Genomic DNA, 25,879 nt, shown 5'->3' with positions numbered 1-25,879 from the left:
TATATCCAGCTAAGAGGAGCAAGAAGAACTCCTTGATGTGTCTATTTATTAATAATGTCTTCCTCCTTATGGCTCGTTAATTCACATAGTGTATTTTGGGTCTGGCTATGCAGGCAGGCGGCTGTGCTGAATATCCCTCTTTCTTTCCTGATCAGCTTGATTTTCATTGAGTATTGACCTCAGGACATCTGAATTGATCAGAAAAGTGGTAGTAATTCCAAGGGAGAAAAATTAAGATCAAGAAAGGCGTTAAATAAACTCAGATTACTCCTACGATTAGGTAACAGCTGACTATGTTTGTGTTGTCAAGCCAGCCTTTTCAGATGACCCTACACACAATAAACACTAAGTACTGCTTTTAATAAAACTGAGGAACAGGTTTCTGAAAAGGTTCAAGTGTAAAACAAATGTAACTTGCTATTGCAGAAGCTGCCATTTTCGTGGGTTGTACATTTTATTTTTCCATGGTGAAAACTGTCCCTTTTCTAAGTAAAATGAGTAATTATAGGTTTCTAGGGGATTAAAAGTCAAATGAACCCAAACCCTTCCCTTGGAATTTCTTCTGTTTTACATAATTTGTGCCTGTTCTTTACATCTGCTGACTAGTACAGGGAAATAATTGTGGCTGTAATGAAATCAGTGCTGATATTGAAATCCATACCAGCTGGACTTAATTTGGTGCATTTCAGCATAAGAAAAATATTTCACACTGAATCTAAGACTCATCAGTGTAACAAAGAAGTAATGTTAAGTCACAGTACGAACATGTGTAGATGTACTGTAGATACCATCGCACGGCATAACGTAAGCCGGGAAATGGAGTGAAGTTCAGCGCACAGAGGTGCCAAGTGCTGCTAGGAGCGTAAAACTAATCGGGAAGCGCCAGGCCATTTCACCTCTGCATGGCAGCGGGCCCCCCCAACCACAGTGAGCTCTGGGGTTTTGTTTCCAGGACGGAGAAGAGCCGCCGCCGTTGGTACGTCCGGGTGGTTTTACGGGTTTGTGTATTCACCCCCGTTAGCCCCCTCTGAAGTAGCGCCGTCTGGCCCTGAATGGAGGCACACTTCCATGACAAAGGAGCTGCGAGCGCCGGGATGGCGCTGGGATCGCCCTCTCCTGCTCTAACCTCCCTTCCTAAGCTGCAGCGAGCGCCGCTTACCTCAGGGGCCCGCGGCGCCCCCAGCCCCGCCGAGGCGGCGGCCGTTGGCCCCAACGGTCGCCAACGGCCGCGCCGCCGCGGGCCCCCCTGAGGCGGCGCGAGGCCGCGCGGGCGCCGCGCAAGGACGCCGTGAAGGGAGCCCGCAGGCAGCGCGGCCGGGCGGGCCGGGACCCGCCGGGGGAGCCCCGAGGCCGGGCGGGGGCAACGCCGCGGGGCCCTCGACGCCCCCGGAGCGGCCGACGGCGCTGCGAAGCGGCGCGGCGCTTCCCCGCGTTTTCCCTCCAAAACCGAGCCGGGCCCCCGCGCGGCGAATCTGCGGGCCGCGCCCGGCGCCCCCGCGGGCCTCCGGCGCCGCGGGAAAAACTCGGGCCGGGTACCCGCCGCCGCGGGGGGGAAGCTGCCGGGGGCCGCCGGGCGCGGGGCGGCGGGCCGCGGCGGCGCGGGCTCGTGGCGAATCTGCTCACCCGCCCCTCGCTCGCGCTGTGGCTCACAGCAGCTTGAGCGTGTGGGGCGTCCTCTCCTTCCCCCCTCCTTCCCGCGGGGAGGGGTGGGCAGGCTCTACCCGCCGTGATGGTTCGAACGGGCCAATGGCGCGCGGCGAGCCGCCCCCCGCGGCCAATGAGCGGGGGAGGAGGTGGTGCCAGCGGGCTAGGCTGCGCCGCCCCCCGCTCGCATCCTCTCGGCGGTGCGAACGCGACCATTTTGCGGGGGGGATCGGCGAGCGGCGGCGACCGAGGCGGCGGCGGCGAGCGGTGACCGGGGCGGGGGGGGACTGCGCGGCCCACGCAGAGGAGCGGGAGGCTCCTCCGGCGCGGCGCAGCGCGGCGGGGGCCGGCCGGCGGCTGCGGCGACCGAGGGGGAAGAGGCGGCTCCGGAGGCGCGGCCTGAGGCGCTGGGCCCAGGGCTCCCGCTCGCTCCCGGGGGGAGGGGACGGGGCCGACAGCGCGCCGACACCAGGCGACCGTTTTTTTTTTTTTTTTTTCCCCCCCTCCTTCCCCTCCTGCTTTGGGCGACGTCCTCCGGGCCGGGCCGCCAACCGCTGGGCGAAAATGTCCAGGCCTGTCAGGTGAGTCCTTGGCAGCTGGCGGAGGCCTCGCTCCCGCCTCTCCTCCCACCCGCGGCGCCAGCGCTGCCTCCTGCCGGGCCCGGCCCCCGCCGCCGCCGCCGCTAGGCCCTCCCCGCGCCCCGGAGCAGGCCTCGCCGCGGGCCGGGCCGGGGGCAGCGCGGGCCGCGCCGCCGTGGGGCGCGCAGGCGGGGGCGGCTGCATGCTCGCTGGAGGGCAGCCGTGCGGCGGGGCTTCCCGCACGGCCTCGGGGCGGCTGCATGGCCGTGGGGAGGAGTGTGTGCATGGCAGAGGGCGGAGGGAGGCTGCGCGAATGCAGCACAGGCTGTTTTCTTGTGTTTTTTTTCCCTTCCTTTTCCTTTTTTTTTCCCCCCCCCCCCTCTCTCTCTCTTTTTTTTTTCCCCCCTAAGAGGGTGGTGCAAGCATGCAACACGCCTTGTTGCACGCCTGGTATAGGGTAACGTGCATTGCCCTAGACTTACTGGGGGAGAAAGGAGGCGGCAACGCGCTTTGCTGCACGCTTGGAGGGAAGAAAAGAGGAGGCCTGGAGAGGCCGCGTACAGCGAGCTGTGTCCCATATTTTGCGACGGGAAAAGTGAATATTTGCGATTTGCTGTGACCCACTTTGGGAAAGGAGTATGCAGAGTGCAGGGATGTAACGCGATTTTCCTGCTTCTCGTGGGGAAAAGCAGGCCCCTGCCGTGGCTCCGTGCACGCTTTATCAGGCGAGGGATTGAAGCGGTAGAAAAAAAGCAGACCATGCTGCATGGTTTTGGGGAGGGGGAGGGGACACGCATGCAATATGCCGTGACCAGCGAGGGTTTAGAGGAGAGGGGATGTGCATACAAGTTAAACCACGTTTAGGGGAGGAGTTAGGAGGAGCCGCCTCCTCTGGTGGGAACAGCATTGAACACACGCCCTTTTCCTCTCGTCTTAAAACTAACTGCTCTCTCCGAGGCGGTTTCCTGCTGGTGGTCTACCCCTCTCCCCCCCGAGAGGCCCGATATTAAATCGTGGGCTTGGGGAGGAGGAAATAGTGGGCCGTTTAGCTACACGGGCTGTATTCTTCCCAGCAGTAAAGGAGGTAGGTCGTGGTGCTTGTGTCTTACGAAACAGCATTGGATCAGGAGCGTGGAGCTTCAGGGAGATCTCACCTATGCCGTTGAATTGTGTAAACTTTGAAAATGCACAGTGTGCAGAACTTCCCCATGTTTTTGATAGCTTGCCTGCAGGATTTTCATTTTTTACATCTCTCTGCAAAGCACTCAGGTAGTGTGATTTAAACTTGTGATTTAAATGTTCTTTGCAGAAAAGGTAAGATGTTTCATAATGTATACTTTGTTCTGGAACTTACTCATTTTCATCATATTTTAGGTAATTGGTTTTACTTTTTATTCCCAGTGAGCCTGATTTAGGGTATGGAATAAATACATTTGTTTTGGAATAATAAATATGAAATGAATTTTGGGCATACAACTTTATAATATATAGGTGATAACATTTGTATTTTAAGTAATGTCTTTAACATAAAATAATTAAAAAAAAAAAAAAAAAGACTAGGACTACTTTGCTAAGTAGGGAGGTTCAGTACCCTGGTTACTGAAACAGTTGCTTTTCAATGGCTCTTTTTTGATCAGTGGTATATTTAATTCCTGCATGCAAAGGTAAGGGTAAATAAATCTCTAAGTTCCAGTCTTAGGGAATTGTCTGGGGTCCAGAAAGTGCATTAATAGGACTGTGTATACCCTGCTCTGAAGCATCAGTTTTTGGCCTTTTGCAAGACAGGATATTGGACTAGATGGACTAGTGGTCTGATCTTGAATGACAGTGCCTGTGTTCTGGAATACAGTGATGATGTGGCTTTGCTGCTCAGTGTGACACTTCAGTATACGTTCTGCTGGCGATTTTCTTGCCAGCACTGGAGTCTTACTACAGGTAAGGAAAGTGTTGTATCTTTAAAAATACGGTTTGTAAGGTTTCTGATATTAATGAACTGTGTAAGCAACGATTTCTAAACCAAAATAATATCTAGAAAATCATGCAGTGTTGTGAAACACCTGACTTGCGTACCCAGAGCTGGCATGTACTGGTCTACAACAAAATTCAAAGACAAAGTCCAGCAGGCTGTTAGTCGTAGAATACCTGCCTTTTGGCACATGCCAGAAATAGATCTAGCAATCCACTATCTAGCTGTATTTAATAACCCTTTCTGGGGAAGAATCTTCAGTTGCCAATATATTGTATTGATTCACTTGGTAGTGACTAGATAAATATCATCACAGGTTTTAATCTCAGACTTTTCAAATTGTATATTTTTTTTTCTGGATATCTCACAGTATTGTTAATAAGGAAATCTGGTGAAAGATTCCTCATCAAAGTCTGTTTTAGCTAGTGATGGAAGGGTTTTTCTTAATTTGGTGGTCTTTAAATTACTATTATGTCTGCTAGTTTCTAGTGAACGTGTGTGCCCCTAAAACATCAAACTTAATAGAAATAAGGGACATCTGTTGGGCTCTGTTCTACTGAGAAGCAGGAGACTAGCTTCACACTGATTCTGACTGCTGAAGTCAGTTTCTTAAAATTCTTCAATTAAGAAGTAGTAATAAAGCCCCCTTATTTACAGACTTTGTGCGTTTTAATTCAGAGCCAAAAAATGTATACTTATTTAACTAGAGTTCTCTTAGGTGGATGAAGATGGTATGTTCATTATTGCTAGAAAATGACAAGTGGTTAAGAGAATCTACAGTTGTTGAATCTCCACATCTTATTGCTGACTATTCTGAAATACTGCAAAGAGCATGTAGAACTAATGGTTATATAGTTATGTCCTTATCTATTCTTGAATACAAATGAAATAAAATTTTGAACTACTATTTTTATGTACAGCATCGGTTGATACATCTTAATGATGTATTTTAAGTAAGAATTTTGACTTTAGATTTGATGCAATTCATTTCTACTGTTTACTCATTGGTCACTTTCACTTGCTGGTACTCCTTTACTACAGGTATTGCAAAATGAAACAATATAAGCAAGTATTTAAATCTCAGCTTGTTCGTTTGTTTTTGTTTTTTAGGTTAAAACCAATAAGGAATGGATTTATTTCAGTGTTCCAAGGCTTTATAGCTTTATGTTCTTAGTTTTTCTTTAGAGTAGCTCTCAAATTCCAGTCTTTTATTGGCACTTCAATGGAAAGTTGGTCCTTCTAAATTGTAGTTGCAGGAAAAAATAAATTTATCTATTAAATGTACCTTATTTTCTTGCCAGTATTATACCTGGACAATGTAAATATAAACGTTGTTGTGATTCTGGAAAAACTCCATGGAGTAGCAGGAAAGCCACGCTTCCTAGGGAACTGGCATTTAGCTTAGGTAGTAATGTGTGGTAATATCCAGGGATGTGCTAGAGGCTTTCCAGATAAGTAAAAAGATACAATATTTACTCTGAAAACTTTGTAGCGATACAAAGGCTGAGGTAGAGGTACAATAAAAATCAAATTACTGTGAACAACACAGACTGTGGAATTGATTTTTTTTTTTTCTTGCCCGTCAGCATCAGAATGTTTCTGTATTGTATCTTTAAAATATTCTCATTTGTAGTTACGTTCAAATGGAGGATGGGCACAAAGCTGCTTAAACTGTTGCTGCATAAATCATTTAATTGTTTTATGGAGTTTCAAGTCATGTGTATCCCTAAAAATTCTGCAGATACCATGAGCAGTGCCTAGTCTTACAGACGTTTGGAGTTACACCAAGTCCAGACCCAAACAATGACCTCTGTAATTGGGAACCTCTAGTCGGTGAGTCTTGTCTGAGTACAGTTGTGCCAATTTTTAAATAGACTAACACCATAGTGACGTGTTTTAGGTAAATAACTGTCACTAGGCTTAAATATTTCAACTTCTGATGCATTATTATAAGTTAATGTCTGTTTATTTAAGGCCTAAATCTAGCACTGCATATTTGTATTGCAAAACTTAAGAAATCTTTCATATAGGTATTTTCAATTTGTTTCTCTATCTATATATAAAGAGGCACCACAGTGATGCTTTAAATGGCAATATTTATTGGTAATAAGTCGTTCTCAAAGTATAACACCTTTACCAACTGAAATGAGAACCAGAAAGTGAAACTGACCATTTTGTCTTTACCAGGCCTATGTGAAGCCTTTAAATGAAGAAAAGTTGATAACTTTTTTCGTAAATACTTAGATTGATAGTTATGTTGGTTAAATGCTGTATTAAAAAAAATAAAAAAGTCAGTAACTATTCAATCTCTCATTCATTTTACTTCCCAGACTGGACAAGAGAATAAGCTCATGTTTCTGCTGATAATCATTTGACTTTAACATTCCTCTTCGCTGTATGAAGTGATCAGTTATTAGTTTTTTGAAGACTCCTTGTGGCTTTGCTTTTGAGGAGTGTTTTCTTTTTTTTTTTTTTTTTTTTTTTTTTTAAAACTTGGACCTTTGATTTTACCTATAAATTTTTTACTATCTTCGGAAATACCGAGGACGTTAGCATTCTCTTTGGGTTTTTTTAATTAAAAAAAAGCTTTTTGTTTTGTTATTGCGCTGTGTATATTCCACTCTTGAACTCTTGTATTCTGACAGACACATCTCAGGATCACAGAATGGTTGAGGTTGGAAGGGACCTCTGGAGATCTAGTCCATGATATCTAATCCTAGACATGTTGACTTAGATTGAAATTTGAGGGGACCTCATTAGCTGAAGATGAGGTATTATTATGCAATCCTTAATCAGTTGTGTAGACGTTTAGGTATACTTTGGCACGTTAATATTGCTTTTCATCATTGTAAAACTGTTTTCAGCCTAATGGGCATCCAGTGTTAGTTCTAAGAGTTACAGTACAGTTCTGAGTTCTTATTAAATTACTTGCCTATTGCTATGCTAAGTAAGAGGTGAATTACTCTTATTCCAGAAATTTTGGACTGGCAGCTGTTACTAAAAGCTTACACTTTCAGGACCTCTCTTTATACCTTTCCTCCCCGAGTTCCTTCTCACGTGCACGCTTTAAACAATGAGCTGAATGAGCAAGTGCGTTATCTTAAAATTACACTGTATTTTTTAAATCATGTTGAACAATATCCATCCCAGCTGTCTGCTAGACTGTCTTTTTTTTAATGCTCAGTCTAACTGAATTTAACAAATACTTTTTTTTTAATGTCTGGTTGCTTGTCCTGTCATCTCTTAGTGTCTGCTGGTGGAAGAGATACTCTTCATTGACACAACCAGCCATTTTTTTTTTCCCCACCTAGATCCTAACATCAGTGAGCTTATCTACTCTACAGTCTTTATTGTGGTGATCTAATAAAAGATGCAGTCTCTCTGCAAGCTTAATGACTTTGCAAAGTCATTAAGCATGGCACGTGAGTGCTGTTGACAGTTCTAAAGAAAATTAAGTTGATCTAAATGGGATGCATGATGAGTATAGAATAAGGAGAATGGCAGCTGCAAGAGCAGTTCATCTCATATTTCTGCCCTGGTGTGATTTTTCTGGTTTTAGTGGGAAGACCCTTTCATCAAGTTTCTTTCTTCAATAATATCAGTGAAGGTATTCCCTCTTTCTCCCTACTGTACTCTTTGTCCTGCAAAGCAAAAGAAAGAAAAACAAACAAACAGCCTTCTCTCTTGTTTTCTGCCATAGTGGCTTTTTTATGATATAAAAATCAGTTGTCCTGTAGACAAGGCAATGAGAGCGTATCAGGGTTTACTTTCTAGCTGAACGCTTATAGAGTACACTGCTTAGAAACTGGAAGAATGTCTGTGACATTTTTTTGTTAATGTTTTATCTGGCTGTTATCTTTTCAGTACTTCTTAATTTAATAGAGATCTTTAACTGAAATAAGCAAGATGAAGCTAAGTATGACAAATTTATTACAAGGTGGCGGTATTACAATTCCCATCTTGCTTGTTAGATGAGTGATGTCTGAAAGCGTTGTTCTACAAAGCTACTAGAACAGAATATTCTCTTTTTTCTTCCGATTATATTTTTAGAGAAAAATTTAATATGTATTGCACCAAACTAAATATCTTGTTTAGAAATTTTGCTGTTCAGATGGTCACCAGAATAAACTTGGTGTTTTTACATGTGAGATGTGGCAGAAGACGGGTTTCAGGAAGACTGCCTGTTGGAACAGGGTTTTGAGTTTGAGGCTTAGCCTGTATAGCGCACCAGAAGATGTCTTGCCAATAGTTATATTCTTAAATTGGTATTTTACAGTATTCAGACTACAAGTGGGCAGTGCTCTGTAGCAGGTTGCAGTTGTACTTTGTTAGACTTATGGTTCCCCTCAGGCTTGAATGTGATTCAACCTGTAAAATGTAATGACTGGTCTTGCCTTTTTTTGTTTGCATGGACTCTTTGTGGTTTTGGGGGGAGGTTGGCCCTCTTCAGAGGGTTGGTGTAGGACTGAAGTAAATTAGTTATGCTGCTTCCTCTCTTGAAGACTGTTGCTGTAAGCCACGAATAGAGGCGCTCGTACAGGAGGGAGGTGTATAATTGATTTCCGGTTGATCAACAGCCAGAGTGCAACAGCGTGATTTTGGGGGTATCTTTCAACTGAACAATCTTATCAGGAATGCATGGTTTTAATCTCAAAGTGCAATTCAAGTATGGAAAGCGAATGTGAAATTCAGCAGTCTCGCTCTGCAGTTCAGGAGAAGTGAATGGACTTGTGGTTCATGTACTGAATAGCGTTTGATTTGACTTCTGTTTGCAGCAGTCCTCAAGTCTGTGATGCTGGGTAGGTCACTTAATTTCCTCACTTGCCAACTCTTTTCTAGCTGTAATAGTGTGATATTCATGCGACTGTTACTGCAAAATTAAGTACATCATTGGCTTTGGGTCATAGGGATTGTAAAAAAGGGGGATGTGTGGTATGTGTGTGTAGGGTTTTGAATCTCTGATGCCTTCCTTGGTCTCCTGCTTCTCCTCCTCCCCTGTTGCGTGTTGGCCATAAGAGAAGGATATTTGGTATCCGACTATGATTGAGGTTTTTCTAGCAGCGTGTTAGATTGCAAGTGTAGTTCAATTGCATAGCTGTCTTGATTCCCTTGAATAAGTGGATTACAGGGCAGTTACACCTTACCAATAAAGTCATTAGGACGGGTACTGAAAATAATAGCCAAAACCCTACTTTTATTGTTCTAGGCTTCAGTAAGTTTGAGAAGCATATCTAATTTCATTGGCAAGCGAGGCATTGATTTCAGTTACAGGTGCTCATTTAGTTAACTAAAATTGTCTAGAATTGGCCATTACATTTGCATTATTAATGATAACTAGTTATTTCTGCTAATTTCATTTTGCTTAGAGATCAGAAAAGGTGCTGATGAGGTAAAGAAAGTGTGGGTCCATGCTCATTTGCTATCCAAATATATCGGGTGCATAAAATGCATAGCTTTTCCCATTGTTGTGTCTAATAATGCAGCTAATCATCATAACAACTCTTTCTTAAATCTCATTAGCGAATCAAAGTAACGAGTTGACAAAGCGCCCCAGAAAACCCTGGTGGCAGGCGTTGAAAACTTCTAATGTTTTAGAAAGAGGGAACACATGGGGGAGCAAATATCTGGAGAAGGAGGTACGAGAATAAGCATGACTATATTGAGCTGCAAAAAGCAGAGCTCCTCTTCCCCATCCTTCCCCCACCCCAAAAGTAGTTAGGAAATAGTTTATTGAATTTATGATGATATTTGAAAACATTTTAGTGTACTTTTTCCAAAGTATTATTTAATTAGTTTAAAGAGTTAATGAGTCAAACCAACAATTTCAACCATGACTACGAAAAGTTGAATGTTTAAATTTTACTTCAAGGCTATCATTTTAAAAACCACTAAAGGCTATTTAAAATGTGAAGAATCTTTTTTGCAGGGGCACAGGAAGGAGTCATAAATCCTTTCTTTACCCTTTTAAATCATTCTGACGGTCCTCTAGTAATCTGGTTTGGAAGATAGCATTGATTGCAGAAAACCCACAACCATGATACTTAGGTATAAAGCTTCTTTGCTTTTTATTCAGTAGTATATTAGCAGTGACTATCCCTGCCTGGCCTGTGTGTTAGCACTGACTGATGTTATGTGGAGAGTAACGCATGCCATATAGAAAACTTATATTTATTCAAGCAAGTGTCTGTCCTAACAGGTGCTGTTAATACTAGGAATATATTTAATATGTTGTGAGTGTGTTCACCTGTTTGTTTTATACATGGAATCCTATTCTTAAATATCCTAGCTTTGAGACTGGGTGTCAGGAGGAGGTCTTGCTTAAAAAGATTCAGCCTATTTAAAAAGAAAAAAGAATTACGCCTTAAGTAATTAAATGGTTTAGCATCTTTAAATCCATCTTTAATCTTAGGATGCCAACTCTGCTTTTAAATACTACTTTCAGTAATTGTATCTGAAAATGTTACAACACTACTAAAATCGGTATGGGTTTGATAGTGGAAGAGCTGCACGGCACAAGTTAAGGTGGCTCTTCCTAACTGCAGTCGTGAGCCAATAAAAGGTAGTATTGCTCATCCAAAAAAGCCCCTACAAAGCCTGAGAATATAATCCAGGCTATTATAATGGCTCTCTAGGAAAATGTTAAGAATATACTGTGCGTTCGTTGCCGACTTCAAAGGTATAGGTGACTTATTTGTGAGAGGTTTCTTGGGATGTTTGGGGTGGGGAGGTGACTTAGTTTAAACTACGAATCCTGCACTGGAAACAAGGATGTGGTACTTATTAGCTAAAGAAAGTTTTGCATCTCTGAGATTATGAATTGCTGATTTTCCCCCTTTTTAACAGGAACAGGAAGGTGGTCGATTACTCACAGTTTCAGGAATCGGATGATGCTGGTAAATGACTTTGTTCTTAGCAATATAATATTCTTGGGTTACAGCAGTTTATTACTTTGCATATTAATTGCTTTGCTTCTAGTCACATTTTTAACCTAAGCTCTAAGGAATTTCTGCTCTTCACAGTCTCTGAACTGTTAATAAACATTTGAAAATGTAATGATTCCCAGATGTTTTGTATTAAACAAACAATAGTGATAGAAATCTTATTATTTAATGCTTGTATTGTTGTAGTGCCTTTAGGCTGTTGGCAGCAACTGTCTTCTTCCTTGGTCTGTGTTAGGTTCTGTGGCAAAATCTCTGTGATGCCACTTCTTTTTTTTTTTTCCTACGGTAAAATAAGTTTTCAATTTATTTTAGTGAACGCTAGTTAATCCCATAATGCCAGGCATTTCTGTGAATTACATCTAAAAAAAATCTTCATGTTCTGTGTGAATTGACTAAATATTTCTGGAAGCCATATGGAATATGTTTTGCGTTCTTAGAAAATAGACATGCTGCTACTGTTTGCTAAATGAGGCTGCACTGATAATTAATGGAAACAAATATGCATAACTCTCAACTGCGGTCCTCTTGCTCATTGTATAAGGTATTGTGTAACGACTGTAAAAAGTTACACTGTAGATTACTATGTAACAATATACTTTTTCCATCGTAGGACAATAAATAAAGTTTTTTGCTGTTAAGGACCTAGAGCTATGTATGGATGTTAATTTTTAATAGATTTGCATAATAACTCTGTGTGTTTCTGACTAGCTGTAAAAATAAGATATTGTTTCATCTTATGAAGCTTGTTATATGTTTCCTAATGCTTCTGTGTCAAACTTGATTGTATGTTGCATTTTTATTGTGCTGTTGGCAGTTGAAAATGTAAATTACTAGTTTAAGACAATACTTTACTTTTCTGAAGTTTTGCTTGAAGCTTTGTGATGTTTAGAGGGCTTCCTATTGATGTGTTTTGAAATAGTCGTTTTAAGATGTAGCTGAGGAAGTCAGTTTGCTGTGGAGCTGGTAGTCAGTTTGCTGGGAACTAGGAGTTTGATTCAAAACCATTTTGCACTGTCCTGTCCAGATGAAGATTACGGAAGAGATTCAGGTCCCCCATCCAAGAAAATCCGTTCATCTCCCCGGGAGGCTAAAAATAAGAGGCGGTCTGGGAAGAATTCTCAGGAGGACAGGTAAAAGAAACGCTTAATCTGTTTAAAAACTTAAATTTAAAACATCTTAAATTACTGGCATAATGAGCATCCACTTCTTAATACTATAACTTACTATATTTTCATAGCATGCTAGAAAATGTGAAGTAACTGTAACCGTGGCAAGGCCCTGTATTTGGTATCTAAGCTTGCTTAGCCTAAATAGTTAGGCATTTGTAATGTACTGAGGTCTTTGTTGCAATGCTTTGAACCTTTGTGTTAGCCTTTAAATGGTCTGCTAGCAACTTTGTCTTGTAATCGCATATCATATCTGTCCTGATCATTTGATCACCTTTTTTTTTTTTTTTTTTAAAGTCCCACCTTTTAGTGTTCTCGAGTAGGAACATACACTTATGTCCTCCTGCCCATACTGATCTTGATGTAGATAGAGGCTTTTTTTTTTTTTTTTTTTTTTTTTTAAGTAAGTTTGGTGCCTGGAATGGGAATTCAGTCACCATTTTTAAGCATTTAACTTGTCAAGTCTCCTTTCTGTAAGAGCTTTCTTTGTTTTCGAGTCAGTCATCTTTCAGGCATCGATTTGCCTCCAGTTTCTGTATAAATTTGATTAAGGAAACAAAAATCTGAGGAATTCTGTTCTAGATTGCCTGACAGACTTTATGCTTTTCTTCCTGGGAGAATGAGAGGCAGAAAGATTGTGCAAGTGCAGGAACAGCTTGCTATCTGTTGTGCATAAGTGAATTCCTTTGAGCAGTTGAGGAAGCATGGCTCTGTGCTGTGTAACAGAACCTGTGGTTCTAGGCATTATGCTATAGTTTTCTTGGACTAATTGTTGGGGCTTATTCAAAACTGCATGAAAGTAGCTCATCTGCAAGGAAGTTGTCAGAATTCAGGTTAGTATGAAGGATAAGATCTTCATGTCTACAAACCTTTTCCTGTAGGTGGGGATTAGGGTCTTCTCAGAGGAATGATTGTAAGTGGGATTCAGAGTCTGCAGTTTGAGATGTAGAACTCTGTCACAAAGCTTTCGTAACCAGCTTGAACGTTGAGGTCATCTTTCTTATTCAAATAGTTGGGGAAATCGTGTGTGATTTATTTGTCACTTATACTTCAGCATCAAAACAGCTTTCCGGAGTTAGACAGTTGGAATGGGAAAGAATATGATAAAGAGTTAAAAAAAAAACAAAAACAAAAAACAAAAAACCCCCCCAGCAATCAGTGCAATTATCCAGGCAAGTTAGTGGCTTGATGCATTTCATTCTCTGGTTCTCAGGCCGTTCTTGAGGATAATAACTAATTGGAACAATCCTTGGCAGTAGTAGTAGGGGTAATTCATTAGTTTAGAGGTTTTTTGTTTTTAATTTCCTATTTTGTCTAATTCAAAAACAAAGTAGCTTATTTTGGTAGATGAGTTGTTGTACCAGTGTGAAAGGACTCAACTCTAAATGATGCCCTATAGAATAGTGGAACATGTCTTTTTTTTAGTAGAGTGAAGGTATCTTGCTTTTCACAATATACTTATCAGCAAAAGATCACCATAAGAAACATGGTAAAAACGAAACCTGTTAAGTCAATTGACTGCTTTTGTGGCAGAAACCAACTTGAGGGATGGAGATTGTGCAGGCTGATTCTTACTATGTAAGCCCAAGGTATCTCAACTCTTTTGTACTGTTTGATAGAATGTAGATAACTTACCAGCAGGGTGTGTGCAAGAAGAGTCCCTCCTTATGTTTCTGTGCTCTAAGGTAAAAGCTGAATATAGGCATGGGAATATTTGAATGGTCTGCCTGCTACTGTGAACTGCGAAGAAGAGACAATTTTCACCCTGGCTTTTCACCAGGGTGTGAGATATGGGTGTGTGTTTTTACCTTTTAAGAGTTTCAGGGAAGAATGCCTTTCTTCCTGCTTGTGTTGCACTGTTTTGACACAAATGATGAATAGTAATTTCATGCAAAGGTGGTGTTAAGTACATACTTCAAACATCTACCTTTATTTCTTCTGGATAAATCTAGTTCATCCATTGCTTGACAGATTTAGTGCTGAGTGTGTTATCGTAGCAGTTTCCTTAGGCCACTCCAAGTGTTTCACTCTTACAACACTTACAGAAATACTAGAGGTCAAACTGCCAGAGAAGAGCTTGCAAAGGCGCATAACACCTGAATTCAAAAACTGTTATTTTACAGAGGTGATATTACATGAATTAACTGGGCTACACAGCTCCCAAAGCAGCTAAATGGTTGACCTTGAAGTCCCTTTAGCTTTGGGGTTTAGCACTTCTGTCGGTACTTTGAACATTGCACAGGACTTGCTTGTGAAACGAAGTCATATATGCAAGTAATTGAAATTTAGTTTTTTGATATAACGGATATAAGACTGAAAACAAGTGGGCCTGATGGACTCTAGTGTTATAAGTTATCTAAACTATTAAAAGTTATTGAGAAATATTGTATGTCAGTTCTGACGACCAAACTTGAAAGTAGCAATGCTTTGGTGTATTGTATTTCCTGACCCTTGGCAAAATCGGCAGCTCAGCCATCCTGAAACACATGTTGTACATCAGCGGCCTTCAACAAAGTATTCAGCATTCCTACTTCAAACACTTGTTTAGTTGTTGGCTGGAATGCACGTTCTTAAATGCTGGAAGGAAGACCCTCTCTGCCTGATAATTCTGGCCAATGGTAATGAAAAACCAGAGCGATGTGGATAAGAACAGAAACAGTACCTCCTTGACAGAGATATTCTCTGAGGATTGAAACAGGCACCACCAGAGCGGAGTGGGGAAACTCCATCAGAGCTCAAACCATTTGAGAGCTTGTAGCGCTAGTTAACTGGACTGCAGTGCTAGTTCTGACTAGCACTGTAGTCAGAATGAAGGATTCCAGAGAAAGTAATGAGATGAAGGCAAGAAGTAAATATATTTTTATTCTGAATGAATGTATAGAGTATGTATTCAGCCATGTATTAGTATATAAAACTTCAGAATCCTAACTGTAAAATGGAAGACGTCTGGATTATTGTTAGGTTTCAAAATGAAGTGCTTAGTTCATCTCAGCCTTGTTGTCTCCTAATTGGTTCACTTGACTGTCAGTGTAAACTTATACTTGATTCAGAGTTTGAAAAATACCTTTTCCAACCATAATAACTGCATATTTCTGAGTAGTCCTGAAGTATAAGGTGGCAGTCTCCAAGAAAGTACATATTTTCATGGTCCAGAAACCAGTTCTTTGAAAACTGCTATCTCTTTCATATAATATTGTTTGGAATCAGAGTTAAAACAGAAGCAGACCCTCTCTCTCTTTCCTTTTCAGTGAGGATTCAGAAGAAAAAGATGTGAAGACGAAGAAAGATGATTCACACTCGCCAGGTAACTAACCACATTGCACTGCTAGCCTAACTTCAAAATGAAGACCAGTTTGCAAGAAAGTTGCAGGAGTAGGACTTAGCATAGGAGAGAAATTATGCTGATTAGAAAAGCATACGCTTTTCTAATGAGTTTATCTAACCTGGATGCTGCTTCTACTGCTCTTACTTCCAGCGCTGGTTTGGGATATCAGATACTTTTTGCTTAATAGGATACTGATGTAAACTTCACAGGCTGTTAATCTCTTCCCGATGGTTCTCATCCATATGTTTCACTGAGTGGTATTAAGAAACTTCATTTTCTCACCTTTTCTTTCCAGATGAAGATTTTGGCAGTGAAGATGACGACTTGGGAGCAGATGATGGCAAAGCTGACAGTGACTATGAGAGCTCTCAAAAAAGCAAAAAAGGAAAAAAGGCTAAACCAGAAAAGAATAAGAGACCCTCCAAGTCCAGAAAAAGGCCAGCAGGTAAAGAAACAAGTGTACTAATTTGTTGTTTGTTTGTTTAGAAAGTCTGCTATGATGACAAAGTGCAGTATTCCGTAAGTATGAATATTGGCTGATGTGTTCAGTCCCTGTACTATATTGCAGCAGTTCTGCGTTGTGTATGTGCTTCACTCATTACAGAGATTTTATAAAGTAGGATGGAAGGGGTACGTAATTTAGGAAGTTTCTTGAAACGTAAGAGAGGGAGAAAATACTACTAGTTGACCATAGCTACAGGCTTTGGCAGTTCTTTTTTCTTCAGCATTGCAGATAAGTTACAGTTTGCACAGTAAGGAACTACTGTGTTTTGGATGTGTAGTAATAGCTGTGCCTTCTAAGCATGCTTCATGAGATCTCAGGCTTCAATACGTTTTGCTTCAGAGGTGTCACCAGAAGTGCTTTAGTGCCGTACCATGAGTAATAGTATGGATAATAACAGTGGATGGCAGGGCACTCTTGTGAAAAGTGTGGCTAGTCTTTGCACAGGTCCAGTGTTGACTGAGTCCAGAAAGAGGCTTGTTATTAGGTTGAATGTGACTGTTCTCCTCGCAACTCAATTACTCAGCAAGCATCTTGATTCACTCTTTTGTGTATGACTTGACTTTTGTTTTGTCTACTCAATACCTCAAGACAGTTATGTAGTCTGTATTCTGCGTCTTCATTGTAACGTGGTAACTTTGTGCTGCAGAGGACAGTGAGGATGAGAAAGAAGACCACAAAAATGTGCGTCAGCAGCGACAGGCAGCATCCAAAGCAGCTTCCAAACAACGAGAGATGCTTATGGATGATGTGGGCAGTGAGGAGGAAGAACAGGAGGATGATGAGGCACAGTTCCAGGAGAGTAAGTAAATGGGGTGGTATGGCAGTTGCAAAAAATTAATGTGGCATTAATTACATAGTACCAGATATGAATTAATGGATCTGGTCAAACAGCAGAACTAACACTGTCTTGAACGTGACAGTGAGGACATAAGTTTTCCTGCTTGGGAACTAATTCATTATAGCATATCTGTCCAACAGAGTAAGCTTACGTTTTCATATCTAGAATTTTTGTCCTAAGTTTGGAGCAAAGATAAACGTCCTCACAATGCCCCTTTAGGGCTGCCCATAAAGTTCTTAATGTTTCTTGCTGCTGCTTGCTATTCCATGTGTTTTGAGGCATTGATGCTACTTTCAGAGCATATGAAAGTACTGTTACACCTGGCTGCTCAAAGGAGAACTGTTTGTTTCATAAAAAGGGGTGGATTTTAGTCTCTTAATGAACTGCAGTAAGTTCCTGAAATAGTGGGTGCAAACAGGATTTCAAGGAGTGAGAATACCACTGCAAAGATTACTTAACTTTTTCTGTGTGAAGAGTTTCTCTTCATTTTGAAATGGGATATTTGGCATGGAGTTGAAGCATCTCAAAACATTTATGTGTTTCATCATGCTATTGCTTTATCTCTACGAATATGAAATCTTCTATGTCAGAATTCCGTAGTACAGCAGCTATGTGGAAGCTTATCGGGTTAGAGTTCTAATTTCATGTCTCCTCAATCTAACTAGTAGGTATCTCAATCATCTTTCTTCTACTTGTTTCCAAATGAATGAAAAGTTTTTCTTCACAAGCTTAATTTCTTTGTCCTTTCAGAAGATTCAGGAAGTGATGAAGACTTCCTCATGGAAGATGACGATGATAGTGACTATGGCAGTTCAAAAAAGAAAAATAAAAAGGTGTCCAAGAAGTCCAAACCAGAGAGGAAAGAAAAGAAAATGCCTAAGCCTAGGCTAAAGGCTACAGGTGTGTCCACGAAAAGAAAATTAGCCAGTTTACTTTAGAAACTAGTGTTTTCTTTTTCTGCTATATAAGACTCAGTGGAAATCTTGGGGCTAGTAGGCAGTCGTGTAATTTCTAAGGATACTTCATGAAACTTGCAATGAATTGAAGCAACCCTATGAAATAATAAAATAGCTTTAATTCTTAGCTAATGAAGAGATTGAATTACTGTATGTCTCATTGGCAAAAACATTAGATTGCACAACTTCTCTACTCTGACACTACAGTCTGGCTTTCTATGTATCGTATCCAAATAATATAATCCGTAATTTTGTTTCAGGCTCTCAGTCTCCATGACATGTTTTCAGTGTAGGGGGAAAGGGAAGAAACCTGAACCAAAGGTAATTTTGGTGCACTTCTGCAGGAGGTCTAGATAATAATAGATGCATACATATTGGTTTGATGAGAGGCTAGCTATGATAGTTAATGATGTCATATCCAATAGTTAGTCAGGACTTGCATTTAAGTAGTATTAAAGTCTTAGCTATCAGTTTTTATGCAGTGCAGCTTTGATAATATGAAACGTGGGAAACGCCATGCATGTGGTATGGTCAGAGAAAAATGAAACCTGCTATTCGGGTGTAAATCCTGCTTCTGTAAAGCTGTGTAACTTTTGTCTTGGTAACAAATCCTAACTTTTATAAGTGGTTTTTTTTTTTTTTCTTTTTTTCAGTGACCCCCAGTCCAGTGAAAGGCAAAGGGAAGGCAGGCCGCCCTACAGCTTCCAAGGCAACAAAAGAAAAGACCCCATCCCCCAAAGAAGAGGATGAAGAGCCTGAAAGTCCCCCAGAAAAGAAAAAATCAGCCAGCCCTCCACCAGAGAAGTCAGGGGATGAGGGGTCTGAAGATGAAGCACCCTCTGGTGAAGATTAAATGGCAGTTGAGGAAATCTTTGTTTAAAAAAAAAAAAAAAGAAAGAAAAAAGAAAAAAAAGGAAAAGAAAATATACTTAGGGGTAGAACACGGTTTTGGCTGTGGCTTGACTCATGGGCTTTGAATGCTGTCTTTACTTTCAGCTGTTTAATACAGTGTATCCTTTTTTTTAATAAGAGGAAACCCTTATGCAGTAATATTTTGAAGTCACTGTTCTCTGTTGGCCATTCTGTTCTCCCTCCCCCACCAAATCTGAAAGCCATTTAAGACAAATTAACAGACCACTTAAATATATATTTTTTTCAAGGGATACTGCAGTTGTGAAGCAATAAGGTTTGAGACTGATACGTGGAAACCATACTTACAAATCGTTAAGTAGACTAGATTTCCCAGTGCTGGTAAGAATTCTATAAAAACTATTATTCCTTTTTTGAATATGGGGGAAAAATGAACCTATGCTTTAACATATTTTTGTGGATACAAATTTATTCTCTCAGAAAAACTGTAGGTAATATGAATTCCAATTGAGGAGGAGGAAACATGGGGAGCAAACCTGTGTTTCTGTGATTCATTCACCATTTTCATAGAAAGCATTCAGGAAACTTGTAGGTGATCCACTCTATTTAGAAAAGACCCTCCAACTAGGATGGAAGATCTTTTTGTCTTTGCAGGATAGATTACCATTCCACTTTTAGGCAAACTACAGTTCCTTCTATACAATTTCAAATGTATAATCTACCAGCTGCTCATATCCATCACTTCTATTTTATTTCTTTGAAGGTTGGCTATAGGTGGGCAGAGTAGGGAAGAGAAATTGAAAACAGTTTAAAATTCTGGTTTCCGTTTGGTATTAAGGAAATTTTCTTTAAAATTGTTCCAAGGAAAAACTTTAATAGACAATATAAAATGAAATTCTGTAGCTTTTGGGGTGAGGGATGTCCTTTTATCAATGTGAAGCAAAGGATTCCTGTAATGCTCTGGTCAGTCTCGGATCCCATGAGTCACGCTTAAGTGTTTCTCTTCTCTCCCTCCATCTGTCCTCAGAAAGGCTATGTAGTCATACCTCTCAGCCTCTCCAGCTGCAGTGTTGGATAGCAGACTTCCATCAGTAGTGAACATTACCCCAATACCACTTCCATTTCTTCCTCCTTCCTCCCTATAGTATGGGAGGCTCTGCTCATTCTGCTCCTGCATCATCATATCCGTGTCCAACTGTTGGTCATCATTCTGCTCCCTAAGCCTGCAAAGTGCTGAGTAGGGAACAGCAGTAAATGGATGGAGCCGGGAGGAAATGAGGTTTGGAAGAAGCGTAGCAGGGCTATAGTTTTATAACAAAAGCAGGATGTCCCTCTAAATGCAAGATACTTGAGATTGTGTGTGGTGGCATTTTAATGTGTTTTTATCAAAGCAGCCATATCCTTTTTAAACGTAACTAAAGTACCTAGGCTTTGGTTTTCAAACCTTAATACAGAGGTTGCTGCCATGTTTGTTGGTGGAAATATTAAAAACTGGACCTGCCATTTTTCTTTTTTTTTTTTCTTAAACCCTTTGTGCTTTTTGTACGTTGCTCACAGTTATCTCATAGCTGACATGCTTTGCATCTTTTTTTTTTCCTTGTCACTGAAATACACATGTTTTGTAACCAGCCTCTTGAAGGTAACATAAGGCAGCTAATTAGTTGGATTTCTGGTGCACATGCTACCAGATTTTTTTAATCCTGTTTGGATTTTAAAGAGCTTTTAGATGTGATACACTAATATGACCAGGAAGGAGGCTTGGCTGAATAGCATAGGGAGCCTGAAGATACTGAGCGCAGTATGGAGCCTAAAACATGGAATGGAATATTAATAGCAGCCAAGTGATTATCTTGTGTGATTCATAGCCGTGGATTTTATAGAGGCTGGTAAATTTACTTTACCTTGGCTTATACAAATTTTTAAGTTCTCTAACATTCTTTACTATAATGAAACTACTGTTGCCGTTACAATAAAGATGATCGGTGTTTCCATTGTAAATCTTTTTTTTTTTTTTTAAGTGGTTTAACTTTGCAGAAAAGCTTAAGGCTGGAGTGAAGTAACAGTCTTTAAAAAAGAAGTGAATGTAATCCCTTCTCCTTTCCTCCACCTCTTCCCAACTTCCAAATGTCTGGGAGAGCAGTGTCTCTTGCATTCGCTGCAGTCTTAGTCCAGTGCTTCTTGGGTAATGCAGTAAAATAAATGGCCAAACTTTAAATAATGTTTGGATTAATTGGGTGCGGGGGGTAGCATTATGAGTATCTGGTCCACATAATTATTCCCCCTCAGTCCAGACTCTGTTTTGAGCTATTCTTGTCTATTGGGTTCTTAGTTTACGTTTGCTATTAAAATGTACAAGGATTACTTAAACATAGAATACCTCTAACTGATCTGGTCAAACAGCTGTACCTGCTGGACCAGATTTTTTCTGAAGAGTGTATTTTGTAAGTTCCACTTTATATTATATATATATTTTTTTCCTAACAAAGTTAACTAATGTTCAGGCTGTGGAAAAACACTTTTCCATTGTTCTCAGTTCAAGTTTTGGACTGTGGATTATTTTATGCCTGGCAGTTTTGACCCTGTATCTTGTAAAATTATTCTGCTTTCTCATATGTTCTTCTCTAATGGTGATTACAGGATGCGTGATGCTTATCTTTGAGCTTGTGTCACAACCCAAACACTATGTAAATCCTGTACTACTTCTAGGATTTTGTAAGTTTTTCTATATCTTACTGTTTCACTGATCTGTGCAAACACTAAGCCCAAATGGTCTCTTTCTTGATTACTCTGTTAGAAATACAGCCGTTTACATTTTTACAGATTGAAGAAAATTGTGAAGGCTACCACTTTTTCTTTTTTTTTTTTTTTTTTTTTAAGTACACTCAACTTTTTTCAGTAGTGGCAAACTTAACATTTTTAAATGTCCTTTTAAATTCTTTTATATTAAGCATTCTGATTTCTTGAAGGAAAGCTGTAAAAATGCCTTTCTTTAGGAGCATGAATAGTTCTTCACGGAGCAGGAAGTTTCATTCACAGAAGGCGGCTTTGAAAAGATTCTCTTCTGTTACACAGCTGTAGTTTTGGAGCCTTTGCAGAGAGGTAAATGGATTTATTCCAGAGTTCAGTTAATATAGTGCCCTGCCCTGGTCTCAATCTTCAAATGGTATTTTATCACTAACTTCCATTAAATGTCCTTTTGTACATTCTGTTTCTGAGTGCACACTAGAGCATTCAGTTTAATATTTATATGCAATTTGTACTGCCTTTAACTGGCCACAAGGCTAGATCAGCAAACAAAGTTTTGCAAACAAAATTTCAGTTGAGATTTCATATTAAAGATTACTGGCTTCAGTTTCTATTTGATCAGCATGAAAATGCCAAACGTGTTAAGCTACCTGGGTTTCAGAATGGATTGTGGGTGACAGCAAGATTTAGAAATGGGGCAGTAAAGGTTTTAATTTTGTTGCTAAATAACTTCCTCAAAGCAGAAGAGCGTGTGGGAGGAGGAGAAGTACACCTTGTGGGACTCCTGTTAGGGAATGTCTGGAATGCTAGGTAAGGGTTTCGTGCTGCTCGGCTCCTGTGCCACTGTGTGGCTGCGTCCGCAGGTGATGGCTTACCAGGGCCATGGCAGAAGATGTGTTCGTTTTCTGACCCCTTCGACCCCCCCCCCACCCCTCTGGTGAGGGTCACAAAAGAACAATAGACGCTGATGCACCCAGGTTAAGGAGGGAGGGAAGTAAACTAACATGCTGGAAGCTTTTGAGCTGTAGAAACTGGTGCTTTGCTTTATGTAATTTGTTTGTGAAGTGTTTATTTTTATAACAGATCATATTGTTGAACACATGGTTTTTAAAAACCACAAACTGATCCATGAGTTTCAGTATTTGAGAAGTGGATGTTCATCTGTTGGGGGAGGCAGGATATGAAAATGTAAGCAGATGGATGTTTAAAGGGACACTGTCACAAAATATCTGCTGGGATATAGGATATGTTAGTTTTGGGGGATGTCCCATCTATATATGGAAATATATATTCTATATGTATGTGATCAAACAGAAAATTTTTCCTTGAACTTTAAATATTTTCCTATAAGTTTGGGAGGTTTAAGTAGAAGTTCTATGCATGAAACCGGGAAGCAAAGCTATTTTGTTCAGACTGTCCACAGTGACATTTTTTTTCTTAACATACTAAGAAGAATATAAGAATTTTGAAAGATGACAATGTCCTTTCAAGAGCACCTCCCCAAACTAAACGTATCCTTGTTTTAGACTTCCCACTTCAATAGATGACTGGCATTTGAATGTCTTTTTCATTAAACTCTTTATATTAAAATTAAAAAGTAAATATTTCTAAGTCTAGTCAAGTTCTCACTATGTTCTGACTTCATGTATCAACCACTATTAGAAACAACTCTGTAAACCGCCTGCCCCCCTTCAACTGCAGTGAATTGAATGGTTCCATCAGTCTGAGCATGCTCAGTGTGACTGCAAAACACCATTGTGCATATGCTTTGTATATTGGGGCAAGGGTTTTTTATATATATATTTTGGGAGGGGTAGTGGGTGGGATGGAGAAATACTCAATCAGCTTAAGCCAGAATAATGTGTGTAAAAGCCCCTGAAGTATTTTGTGTGTGAGTGCGCGAGTGTGAGTGCGCGCATGGGAGTGTCTGACATCTTATTCCCTTTGTGTTATGAAAATTTGTGAGATTGACTTTTTTCTGCAGAAGCAATTGTTACAAAAAATTGTAAATAAGAGCTACATAATTTTGTTTAACCATGAACATCATGTCACAATAAACCCTGAACAATTAATTTTAGAGGAGGAAGAGACTCCAGGTAGGGCCTTGGGCCCTTAGCTATTGGCAAGGCATCGTTAGATGGTATGCAATGAATGTTTGTCTTGGGTATTTGCAATCCCCAGTTGGTCTTTTTTTTTTTTTTTTTAATCAACTCTTTGCAGTTCCCCGCCGCACCCCTTTTTTTGGTTTGTTTGATTGTTTTAACCTGAAAGAGTGGCCGGAAAAAGGGGCAGCTGCAAATACTGTTCCATTTCTGCTGGCCCACGATCAGTGTGTGTGCCTGTAGACATGGCTGTCATCGCTGGGCCTGATAGGGTTGACAACTCTTGCAATACCTTGACAATACTGAGATCTACAGCATGGTACTAGGAGTTAAGTTTGAATGTAACATTAATGCTTTATTTAAAATAAAAACAACACTTTTTTTTTTTAAAGGGGTTGAAGTGAACATGACTGTTGACCATGTTCGTGAATTTAGATGCAACATTCATTGGTAGAATTGTGTGATGGTCTTTTGTGCTACTTAATTTTACATATTCCAGTCTCTGTATGTACCTGCAAAGAAAGAAAAAAAAAAATAACAAAACCCTGCTTTGCTTTTATTGAAGGGTTCCCAGGACTGCATACCTGCTCCTGAGCTCTGTTTTAAGTATGTGTATCCTTCGCTTGTATTTTGTATTAAAAAACACAAGGAAAAAGAACCCTTTATTGTTCAGCATGTTGGAATTGTGTCCCCTCTTTCATTTTTCTCCTTTTTGGAATATATTAAGCAACTCATTCTTCTGTATCTTTTATTTTCTTTTGTAAACTTTTTGGTTTTGTTTAAAAATGGCTTTATAAAAGGGCTTTTATAACCCATAAACATGACTTGTGTAATTTTTCTGCTATTCTAAGGTCATCTTCTGTGATTGCTTTGTTTTGTTACTGTCAGCAAGGTGTAAAAACTGTATTTGCCTTTCACAATGTCTCTTAGGTTTGAGGCTAATTCCTTTTTAGACCTTAGACTTTCCCTGAGGAAGCCAGTCAGGTTTTGGCCAGGGCAGTTTGACAAGTATGATTTCAGTATTATTACCAATCAGTTGAGGGAAAGATTTAAAAAATTAAGCCATCTTGGCAGTGAACTTTGGTTTCACAAGCTGTTCTGCCAGAGGATTGTGACTTGAGGCTTGCAAGTTCAAAACCTAATGAAAATCAGTCATGAGGACGAACAAAACCTTTTACGTGACATACTTGCATCCATGAGCTGCCCCTCAGCAATCAATAGCCCTTTTATTTGCCATGTATGTCTCAGCAATGGCAGTAAGTACACAGCCTGTTATTTATCTGCGGGTATCAGGTGAAAGAAGACAGAGTTCAGCCAGGATGTACGCTAAATTTCTAGGTGGCTGCCATTTCAAATGCACATAAAGTGACGCACCGTACTGATTGCTTTTCAGATGGGTCGTCCCATGCACTAGAGGCTATCGTGCGTAGTGAGTTTATGTTTTAAGAGATCTCTTGTGGCAGGTTTTATCTCTTTTCCTATAAAGTCTTAGTTCCATTTTTTTCTATAATAACAAACATACCAGCTAAGATGTTTTAAAAAGCATTTGGTCACTGTGACTCTTCACAGTTGTTCTTGGGGCTGTATAATCTGTTGAGCTTTGGCCCTTGCCTGTTGGGGTGATGGAGACAAGGTGACCTTGCAGCAATGCAGTGCAAATGTTGCTTGTGAGCAGCAGAGGGCGAGCCTGGACCTTTGTACTGTGTGTCCCACTCCCCCCCCTCACCCAAATATCCTGGGCTGTCACAGTTACAGTAGTATTGTAAAAAAATATACAGTAGTATTATAGTAATACTTTTGTTTTCATTTGTCTGAGACGAGATGGAAAATACTTTGAGCTTTGTTGAAAGCTATTCTAAACAAGTGTCAGCTAACAATGTTTTGCCATCGTTGCCTTGATAAATCTTGGATCTTGTAGTTTTGTTTGTGTTTTCCTCATGTATATGTATTTGTGTCTTAAATTATGATTCATCAGGGGAAATACCTCAAACCATTTGTTTCTGCTAGGATTTCAGGTGAAGCTTCTTCCGGGGACCCAAGGGATGTGATTTTTTTTTTTTCCTTAGAGTTTAAGCACTTATACTTGTAATCTTAATAAGCAAGCACTTTCAGTATGTCTTGTACTTGCTTGGATTCAGCAGTCCACTTAACCGTAAGGATACAGTGGTCACGGAGATGTTTGGTAGTAGGCACAGGGGACCACGTTTACCTAACCCATTCATGTGAGCCTCTGTATAGGCGTT

The 25,879-nt window shown here is 40.4% G+C and overlaps 1 protein-coding gene and 1 long non-coding RNA gene across 3 annotated transcripts; one reads left to right on the top strand and one right to left on the bottom strand.

Annotated features, from left to right (window-relative positions):
• The first annotated feature begins 1,843 nt into the window (after positions 1 to 1,843).
• Positions 1,844 to 24,455, top strand: NUCKS1 (nuclear casein kinase and cyclin dependent kinase substrate 1). 2 transcript variants are annotated; one of them, XM_068918285.1, is made up of 8 exons: positions 1,844 to 2,225; positions 11,032 to 11,081; positions 12,154 to 12,259; positions 15,544 to 15,599; positions 15,916 to 16,065; positions 16,772 to 16,924; positions 17,717 to 17,863; positions 18,573 to 24,455. In XM_068918285.1, exons 1-8 carry the CDS (start codon positions 2,209 to 2,211, stop codon positions 18,770 to 18,772), a joined length of 879 nt encoding a protein of 292 aa, XP_068774386.1. In that variant the 5' UTR covers positions 1,844 to 2,208; the 3' UTR covers positions 18,773 to 24,455. The 2 variants fall into 2 exon arrangements, with proteins under 2 accessions (XP_068774386.1, XP_068774385.1); XM_068918284.1 differs by having other exon boundaries at positions 17,714 to 17,863.
• On the bottom strand, positions 7,547 to 11,025 carry LOC138062113 (uncharacterized). Its single transcript, XR_011136146.1, has 2 exons — positions 7,611 to 11,025; positions 7,547 to 7,576 (listed from the first exon to the last, which is right to left on the bottom strand). It is a non-coding gene; the product is annotated as an uncharacterized lncRNA (long non-coding RNA).
• Positions 24,456 to 25,879: the final 1,424 nt, after the last annotated feature.

This window comes from Struthio camelus, chromosome 24 (assembly GCF_040807025.1).
Source record: "Struthio camelus isolate bStrCam1 chromosome 24, bStrCam1.hap1, whole genome shotgun sequence".
Classification (NCBI taxonomy): Eukaryota; Metazoa; Chordata; class Aves; order Struthioniformes; family Struthionidae; genus Struthio; species Struthio camelus.
Note: the sequence above shows the minus strand (reverse complement) of the source record. Positions and strands in the feature narration are given on the sequence as shown.